This window comes from Blastocystis sp. subtype 4 (assembly GCF_000743755.1).
Source record: "Blastocystis sp. subtype 4 strain WR1 chromosome Unknown seqid_0330, whole genome shotgun sequence".
Lineage (NCBI taxonomy): Eukaryota > Bigyra > Opalinata > Blastocystidae > Blastocystis > Blastocystis sp. subtype 4.
In genome coordinates, this window is record NW_014569217.1 from 713 (window position 1) to 10,309 (window position 9,597).

General features: G+C 40.1%; 4 protein-coding genes across 4 annotated transcripts; 1 reads left to right on the plus strand and 3 right to left on the minus strand.

The window, feature by feature from the left end:
- Positions 1-274: 274 nt before the first annotated feature.
- On the minus strand, positions 275-4,270 carry JH06_4820 (carbamoyl phosphate synthase large subunit; the record flags this gene model as incomplete). Its single annotated transcript, XM_014670109.1, has 1 exon — positions 275-4,270. One exon carries the CDS (start codon positions 4,268-4,270, stop codon positions 275-277), a length of 3,996 nt encoding a protein of 1,331 aa, XP_014525595.1.
- A 198-nt stretch (positions 4,271-4,468) lies between these two features.
- JH06_4821 (carbamoyl phosphate synthase small subunit) lies at positions 4,469-4,994 on the minus strand (the record flags this gene model as incomplete). The annotated part of the gene is made up of 3 exons (XM_014670110.1): positions 4,469-4,808; positions 4,843-4,936; positions 4,979-4,994. The coding sequence occupies 3 exons, from the start codon at positions 4,992-4,994 to the stop codon at positions 4,469-4,471; spliced, it is 450 nt and encodes a 149-aa protein (XP_014525596.1).
- A 1,970-nt stretch (positions 4,995-6,964) lies between these two features.
- JH06_4822 (hypothetical protein) lies at positions 6,965-7,420 on the minus strand (the record flags this gene model as incomplete). Its single annotated transcript, XM_014670111.1, has 4 exons — positions 6,965-7,120; positions 7,151-7,207; positions 7,238-7,342; positions 7,373-7,420. 4 exons carry the CDS (start codon positions 7,418-7,420, stop codon positions 6,965-6,967), a joined length of 366 nt encoding a protein of 121 aa, XP_014525597.1.
- A 1,357-nt stretch (positions 7,421-8,777) lies between these two features.
- Positions 8,778-9,290, plus strand: JH06_4823 (glycosyltransferase-like protein large; the record flags this gene model as incomplete). Its single annotated transcript, XM_014670112.1, has 2 exons — positions 8,778-8,801; positions 8,832-9,290. The coding sequence occupies 2 exons, from the start codon at positions 8,778-8,780 to the stop codon at positions 9,288-9,290; spliced, it is 483 nt and encodes a 160-aa protein (XP_014525598.1).
- Between the last annotated feature and the right edge of the window lie 307 nt (positions 9,291-9,597).

Here is a 9,597-nt window from a genome sequence, read left to right on the forward strand (position 1 = left end):
AGTGATTCATAGAAGAGTCAAGTGGAACTTCACCAAGTTTCTTATTGGAAGAGATGGTCAACCTGCCAAGCGTTATAGTCCAACCACTTCTCCTCTCTCCATTGAACAGGACATCTGTAAGGAACTCGAAAAGCCTAATCCATTCAATTGACTTGTTTCAATCTTAACAAACACTCTATGAAACTAGAATAAATGAATAAGATCGATGTTCTCACTGATTACCATCATAATACTCCTGCATGCATTTAATCTTCAAGAACTCTTCTCCCTGTATCTATTCATTAGATTCCTCTTCCAATCCTACTGTCAACTTCTCAAAGGCTCTCACAAACTCAATAGCACACTTGATATTCACAAGCAGAGGGACATTGAAATCCACTGCCATACGACGAATCTTATATCCATCTGTAATCGCTTGCTCTGTATTGTTCTTCGGTACTACAATTGCCAGATGAATAGTCTGGTGACGTATATAGTCCACAGCCAGATCCTCCTTCTTTCCTTCACTCTCTTTGTACACACGATGCAAACGTTCCTTTGGAATACCGAATGCTTCCAAACGAGCAAAGGTTCCCTTGGTTGCAAAGAAATGAATATTCATATTCTGTAACAACTCCAGTCCCTCTTTGAACTGATTAAAGTCATCCTCAGGAATACTGATAAGGAAGTTGCGAGGACGTGAATCTTCCTTTGAGAAGAATTGGAAATGGAAGTTGGTGGACAACAAAGCCTTCAAGAATGCTTCACTCACAGTCTCACCATAACAAGCCACTTCTCCAGTAGATGCCATTTCTACTCCTGTCGTAGGATCGGCACCACTCAAACGTGTGAATGAGAACATAGGTGCCTTACAACCGACATAATTCAGATCCCGCAATACAATGTTTCCTCTCTTGTATGGGAGACCTACCATCACACGAGTAGCCAACTCAATGAAGTTGAAATCAAATGTCTTCGAAATGAACGGGAATGTACGTGAAGCTCGCAGATTGCATTCAATCACTTTCACATCATTGTTCTTTGCTAACAATTGAATGTTGAAAGGACCTGTGATCTGAAGAGACTTCGCCACAGCACGTGCAATCTGTCGAATTCGACGCTCTGTTTCTGTGTACAGTTTCATACTTGGTAACAACAGAGTGGCATCACCTGAATGAACACCTGCATTTTCAATGTGTTCAGAGATGGCATAGTTAATGATCTCACCCTCATCAGCCACTGCATCAAATTCGATCTCCTTCGCTCCAAGAATGAATTTACTCACAACCACAGGATAGTCTGAACTAATCATTGCAGCTCGACCCAGACACTGAGTCAATTGATCATTGTTCATGCAAACACTCATTGCAGCTCCACTTAAGACAAAGGAAGGTCGCACCAATACAGGATAGCCGACTTGATCCACAAACTCAAAAGCCTTTGCTGCTGAAGTTACAGGCATCCACTCAGGCTGATCAATCCCCAGACTGTCCAAGAGATTACTAAACTTACTTCGATCCTCAGCACATTCAATCATGGCAGGTGAAGTTCCAAAGATTCTCACATTATTGTGAGCAAGAGGAAGTGAGAGATTGTTAGGAATCTGACCTCCCACACTGATAATAACACCTTCAGATTTCTCAACTTCATAAATATCCAGAATACGCTCTAATGACAACTCTTCAAAGTACAAACGATCACTCTCATCATAGTCTGTTGAAACTGTCTCAGGATTGAAATTCACCACAATAGTCTTCTTTCCTGATTCTTTTAAAGCACGTACACAAGATACAGCAGCCCAATCAAACTCTACTGAGGAGCCAATAGCATAAGGACCACAACCCAGTACCATGACACCATGATCATTAAAAGTGATGTCATGCTCACAGCCACTGTATGTCACATACAAATAGTTTGTCATTGCTGGGAACTCTGCAGCCAGTGTATCCACTTGTTTCACCACAGGAAGTACTCCTTCCTTCTTACGAAGATCTCGAACCAATGATTCTTTCTCACGACGTGTTAGCATATGACCTTTCTCCTCTTCAGAGAAATCCAGTAACATACCAATTTGCATATCACTGAAGCCAAGACACTTGAGTGTCTTCATACGATCTGTTGTCAGATCCTTCAGACATCGTCCTCTTAGCCAAACACGTGTTTGATGAATGTGATCCAGTTTGTAAAGGAACCAGTTATCAATCTTTGTAATATCATGAACTCTCTGAACACTATAACCACGTTCTAGAGCCAAAGCAATGGCATGAATACGTCGATCATCAGGATGACGTAATAATTGTAAATACTGTTCTTCTGACCAGTCTGTATCAGGCAGATCAAATCCTTGTACTAATGGATTCACCATACGAACCGCTTTCTGTAATGCTTCTTCAAATCGACGACCAATCGACATAACCTCTCCTACAGACTTCATACAGGATCCTAAAAGAGGAGACACACGGTGGAACTTCTTCAGATCCCAACGAGGCACCTTCACTACACAGTAATCCAGAGATGGCTCGAAACAAGCAGTCGTAGTTCCAGTCACACGATTACTGATCTGAATCAAATTGTTACCCAGAGCCAGTTTCGCTGCTACATAAGCCAAAGGATATCCAGTGGCTTTTGATGCCAGAGCTGAGGAACGAGATAGTCTGGCATTCACTTCAATGATACAGTATTCCTCACTATCAGGATTCAAAGCATACTGAATGTTACATTCACCAATCACTCCCAAATGACGGACTACCTTAATAGCTGTATCACGAAGCATCATATATTCACGGTTATTCAGAGTTTGTGACGGAGCCACTACAATCGAATCACCTGTGTGAATACCCAAAGGATCGAAGTTCTCCATGTTACACACAGTCACACAGTTGTCATAGCAATCACGCACCACTTCATATTCGATCTCCTTCCAACCACGTAGATCCTTATCAATGAGCAACTGCTCGCTGCAAGTGAACGAACGAGATACCAACTCCACCAACTCCTCACGAGTCTCAGCAAAACCAGAACCCAAACCTCCCAGAGCAAAAGCCGAACGCACCAATACAGGGTATCCAATCTTCTCAGCCACTTCAATCGCCTCCTCCACAGTGGTTGCAGGATAAGACAGAGCAAGTTTCTCATTGATCTCATCCAAACGTTCCTTGAACAACTCACGGTCCTCAGTATCAATAACTGTCTTGATAGGAGTTCCCAACACATGAACATGACGACGAGTCAGTTCACCTGATTCATACAGACTGATACCCACATTCAGAGCAGTCTGACCTCCCATCGATACCAGAAGACAGTCAGGATGTTCCTTATCCAACACACGCTTCACAAAATCTGCCGTAACAGGTAGGAAGTACACCTTATTGGCTAGATTCTTACTGGTTTGAACAGTTGCGATGTTTGGATTCATAAGTACTACTTCCAATCCTTCTTCACGCATTGCTTTGATAGCTTGTGATCCGCTGTAATCAAATTCTCCTGCCTGACCGATACTCAAACCTCCTGAACCCAGAATCAGTACCTTTCGGTACTTCTGGAGTCGGAAGAAGTTGGTATTCAGAGGCTGGTTGAGTGGTGATTCATATCCACGAATGTTGTTCACAAATCGATCAAAGAGGAATCGAGTATCCAAAGGACCAGCACAAGCTTCAGGATGGAATTGAGAAGAGAAGATTTTCTTAGTACGATGAACAATACCTTCATTTGAATAGTCATTTGCATTGAAGAAGAGAGGTTGCCAATCCTCAGGCAATGTCTTCTCATCAACAGCAAAACCATGATTCTGAGAGGTGATAAAACAGTTGCCAGTAAGTAGATCCACACAAGGGACATTCGCTGCTCGATTTCCAAACTTCATTTTGTATGTTTGAGCTCCAGCAGCCAAAGCCAACAACTGATTACCAAGACAGATACCAAAGATCGGAATATCTGTCGTGATAGCCCATTTCAGTTGCTCAATGGTAGCTTGTGCCATCTCAGGATTACCAGGACCATTACTCAGGAAGATACCATCATATTCATCACGATGAGCCTTCAAGTCATAGTCAAAAGGAACTACTGTGACTTGAACATGTCTCGCACACAGACAACGAATGATATTATTTTTAATACCACAATCCACAGCCACCACACGAGGAGACATTCCTTGATTGAACACACGAGGACTCTTAATCGATACCTCAGCCACCAGATTCCGTAGATTCGGATCCTCGATCTCCACATGTTGACCAGGGAACTCGATCTTACCTAGCATCACTCCAGTCTCACGAATCTTCTTTGTCAGCATTCGCGTGTCAATACCATACAGAGCAGGGATGTGATTCTCCTACAAATTGTGAGTATGGAACCGGGAACTAAGACGGATGTGGAGACTGCCGAAGCAACATCCGACAACTCAAACACAGTTCAGGGATTCAATATCCCTCAAAACGAGGAATAGGACGAATCCACATTTCTCTACCACTCCTGTAACAGACCAGACAGGTTATACTGTCAGATCCTGACTGAGGTGTGGACAACACTCAAAACACACACATACCTTCAACCATTCACTCAATGATTTCTTTGCAGCCCAATGACTGTATTCAAACGAGTAATCAGCAACAATAACTCCAGCAACATGAATCGAATCCGATTCGAACCACTTAGGAAGACCATATTCGTCCAATTCATCACCTGGAATACCATAGTTTCCCACCATGGGGAAGGTGAAAACCAGAATCTGTCCTCGATAAGAAGGATCGGTTAGAGATTCAGGGTATCCCACCATTCCAGTATTGAATACGACTTCTCCAGATCGAGATGTTTCTTCTCCAAACGAATATCTGACTTCTTACCAAAAACGACGTATACACATACCCTTCAAATACAGTACCGTCAGCAAGAACCAATTGACCCTTCTTCACGTCTCTGTCAATACATGTGTCTCCAAAGTTCGTGATCACTCTAGTTTCTACAAATGGTAAGAAATAAATACCTCACTGCATCAACTTACCAGTAGGAACACTCATTGCAACTTAAGAGATATGATTCAGAGTTCTGGAAAGGCTTTTTTGGTTGTTGAAGAAAGTTCCTGGAATCCCCGTGGGTTGAAATGGGACAGAACTACCAAAATGGGTGGTTAAATAAGAGAAGGTAATACGGAAATCTGGGCATTTCTCCCTCCCTAGTTCAATTGTGGTCCCTTGGTTGGTACTTCTTTCTCTGGATGATTTCTTTGGTGTTACTGTTTCAAAGTGCTTCTTCCCATAGATAATGAATGAATTCAATGAATAGAAACAGTTTTGAAGGAAGAGAAGGAGAGGAATGGTTGCTTTCGTTTTGGATAGGTCCATAAATGAACTAAGTAGTTTTAAGAACAATAACAGGTGTTTATTGTCGAATCTGGATATGGTTATTGTTTCCACTATAATAAAATGCTAATCACTATTTGAGAGGATGTTGATGTCAATTTCGTAGAGTATTACCGTTCATTTGAATTCTCATGCTCCTTGCCAAAGGGTCGTATGCATTAAGGAGTGGTGAGTTATCTCATTTCTTGTTTCCCATTGACTCCAGCTATCAAACTATGCGGGAGGTGGTGATGAGTGCTTTGCATCAGTTAGTCTTATTGTTGGTATTCGGTACATTATCTAAGCCTATAGGCATGTTGTATCGGCTGATGGAATGGGTCCTGACGATATTCTTGTAGCTGTTGAGTTTTCCGATAATGATGTTTGCAACAATATTACTGAATGATATGATAGAGTCGACACTATTTCGTTTCTCTAGATATGCCGGTTCTACCATCTGTTGATCATTATTACTTTTCTCCGTGTGAATCCATCGATCAGTGTACTAGTTGAAATAGAAGATGATCGGTAGCTTTGACTAGTGGTCTTGTGGAGTCGTGTAAGCGAGAGTCGCTTTCTGATATTGTTCGAGAGCCTGAAAAGGTTTGTATTGATTACTAGAATAATTTTCAGAGAATAAAGGAAGATATTCACTCATCTCCTATTGGAAAGAGTGAGACAACAGTTGTTCACCCTACTATTACAGAAGTTACATCCAATAGTGATATCACTTCAAAGGACAATGGAGATGAGGTGAAGAAAGAGAATGGAGTTGAGGAGACGGTAGCTGTTCCAATGGAGGAGGCAGAAACTGAAAAGAAGGTAACTACTGAAGTGGAGACAGCAGAAGCTGAAAATACAAGTAAAGAAAATGATACACCGAAGCCCTTTGTAGTAACCTTTGATTCGGAGGGTTGGTCCGATTCATCAAGTTCGTCTGATTCATCTTCCTCATCTTCCTCAGAATCAGGAACAGATCGTGACAAGGAAGAAAATATAGTTCCTGTAAAATCTGAAAAGGAATCAGAAGCTGAAAAGAAGCTCGATAATACGACAGTCTTCTCAGAATCTGACGGTGAATCATCAAGTGATGATGAGTCTTCCACAAAAGTAACTACTTCTGAGATCAAAACTACGATAGAGTCCAAAGCAAGGGTGATTGAAAAAGTGGATTCATCATTGTCTGAAGATTCAGATAGTTCGTCTGACTCTGAAGATTCAGATAGTTCGTCTGACGGCTCATCTAGTAGCTCATCGGATGATTCTTCTGAAGAAGAAACAAATAAGGGAGCCAATAAGCCACCAACTGATGCCCAATCCTCCTTACGGTCGCTTCTACGAGGTTCTATTTCTATGCAATCATCATTTATAGTTTCAGGAGTGATTCCACGTCAGGCTGAACCAATTAAATCAGCTCCTGTTGCTCCAACTCCCAAGTCACGGAACGGACCTGTTCGTGCATTTAAAAACATATTTAAAGAGTATTAATTGTATATAATTGTGATTGTAGTGGAGATAAGACTACCGAAGTTGAAGTACCTACTCCAAAGATACCAGTAGCCACAGATAATGCCAAAGTGTACCGAAAGAACAAACGGAATCAAACGAAAAAGGGAAAGAAGGAATATACTTGTTTGGAGTCAAACATATTACTTTCGAGTAAATAGCTTCCATATCACAATAAATACCAGTACAATTCCAAGAATAATGACAATAAGAGTAGGTTGATCAGCATTAGAAAGCAACTTACTCACTTTATTTAGCGCCTTCTGCATTCCATTTGCCACATTCGACATATCATTCCCCTATCAATAACAAAACATGTACAGTCCTACCATTCCATCAAGATACCGATTCTGCTGTTTAACTTCACCATCAATATCTACAGCGATCTAGACATTAATTAATACAAAAAGACGAACACTCTTCAAAGAAGACATCTTATTTCGTAGTTCGAGAAGACGATTCTCATTTTCCTGTTCCAAAAGTAAGCGAGATCTCTCCAAAGCAATGCGATCATCATCATCCTATTCTCAAAATGACTCTATGAAGATTACACCAATGAGTTCTCTCTTTGATGCTTGATTTGATCTCTTTGAATTCATTTTTGTTATTCTCTGCTTTCCAGTTTTCGTCTTTCGGTGACCCAATGCGGCAGGCTGTCATCTCATTACCGTATTCGAGAATAATAGAAAATACTGGAATGTGAATATTCATACCTAATTTGATAATCTTTTCTATTTCTGTTTTCTCCGAATAGAGAGTGTTTGAAACATGAAAAACTATTCTCCTGGAACTACTGTAGTTCTAGGAATAGTTCTGTACTGACTTCTGAGGGTATAATATTTAGTTGTTACATTCTCTTGGAGAGCCGTGTTAAACACACTGGAATCTTTGTACTTATTAATATATTATTTTTATTACTAGGATTTTGATGCTCAGTTATCATCCCGGATTCGTGTTCAGAAGGTTTCAAATAGTGGTTCAATACGTTGTCAAGCGCTGGATGCTAATCGTTTGAATGATGGTTGATTAATGAGGATAGAACCATTTCAGAGTGATTTTTCTGTTGAAGATCTTATTATAAAGATGGGCGGATCTATTATAGATAGTGATACAATGGACGCTTCTTCTTATGGGATTCCAACGAAGAATCTGTCTATTTCGTATCCTAAGACCATTTCTGAATTGAAACTTGCATCTCAATCAGGGATCAAGAAGCCAAAGCATAACAAAGAGGATGGCGTTGTTATTTTTGAATACAAAAACTGCTCAGCGTCAAGAAAAATATCAAAAATGGAATGTGGGATCCTCAACTCATTTTGATGTATAGCTGTAGAATTTGATGATTCCAAGTTTGATGTCACCCTAGTGACTACAGGAAGCAAGAATCGTGATTTTATTATGCCCATTTTTGCTAGTCGTTGGAATGGGTATTCTAGTTTCTTTTCCATCATCCATAGTCCAATTGTCTTTGTTATGCATTTAAAGGAAAAGGAAGTAATACCCTTCCGATCATTCTTAAAACAAGAGAATTCGTCCATTCTTTGTCGAAATCGAATTCAAATCATCACATATGTTGTTAGGAAAGGTGCTTTCTTTTATGACAATTATCCTATTAATATTCTTCGGAATCTGGGAATTCGACATGTCCGAACGAACCATTTTGCCGTATTAGATATGGATATGTGGATGAGTGGTACAGTCGAGTTACTTTTTTTACATATAGAGAAGTCTTATGAAGCTATCTTATCACTTCCACTTGAGATTCAATCGGATCCTCGAACAGCTGTTATTATTCCTGCATTTTTCCATACTGGTTGGGATATCTTCAATGGAACCCTTGATGAACAAGTTAATTCGTATCAATCGATGTCTATTCTTACAAGTAGTGTTATTCATCGTATTCCATTCACCATGAAAGAGCTTATCCAGTGTCAAACAAAAGGAAAGTGTTCTTATATGAAGAAGCATCTCTTTACTCATGTATGTTTCTTTAACTTATTTCATTGATAGTTGTATGTTCCTTGGAAGTGGATCTCTGATAAACGAAAGAATAATGTGAAATCTTATTACAATATTACATGTTGGAAGAATCCATATCAAGAACCTTATGTGATTGTGTATCGAAATGATTCTATTACACAATTCTATGAAGGATTTGTGAATTATGGATTCAATAAAATCTCGTATATCGAAACACTACGACTGGATGGATATCGCTTTGTTGTTGGAGGTAATTTCTTTGCTTTTGATTTACCACATTATCCGTTGGTTTGTACTTCGTACTTGAGTCGTAGTTCGCGATTCCAGAAACAGCATGTAAATAACAGAGCCTCAATAAGCTATATGACTAATTATTATTACATGCAAAAGATTAGAAAGCGTTCTTTGGGGAAAAAGATACTGCATCCGATTTGTTCACGGTATCCGGTCAGTAGTTTAAATAGCTCAGTTGCAACAAACAGTAATTGAACTGTTTGTTAGGATCCAACATTCCATAGTGAAAAAGAAATCTCCGAAGCGGGGAATCGAACCCCGGTCGTCCGCGTGACAGGCGGAAATACTTAACCACTATACTACTTCGGACTCATTATTTTCTGCTGTTTGGATCTCTAAAGGATCCAGTCACTCGTTTTGTGATGTTTATCTCATAAATCAGCTTTGTTAATAAATGTATCTCAACAAACAGAATGAACCTCACTCAATTGTTCAGCTTATTGCATCATGCTCTCATAGTAAGCAGCCTTCTGCTCAGCGAACTTGGCCTTCAGAGCACGCT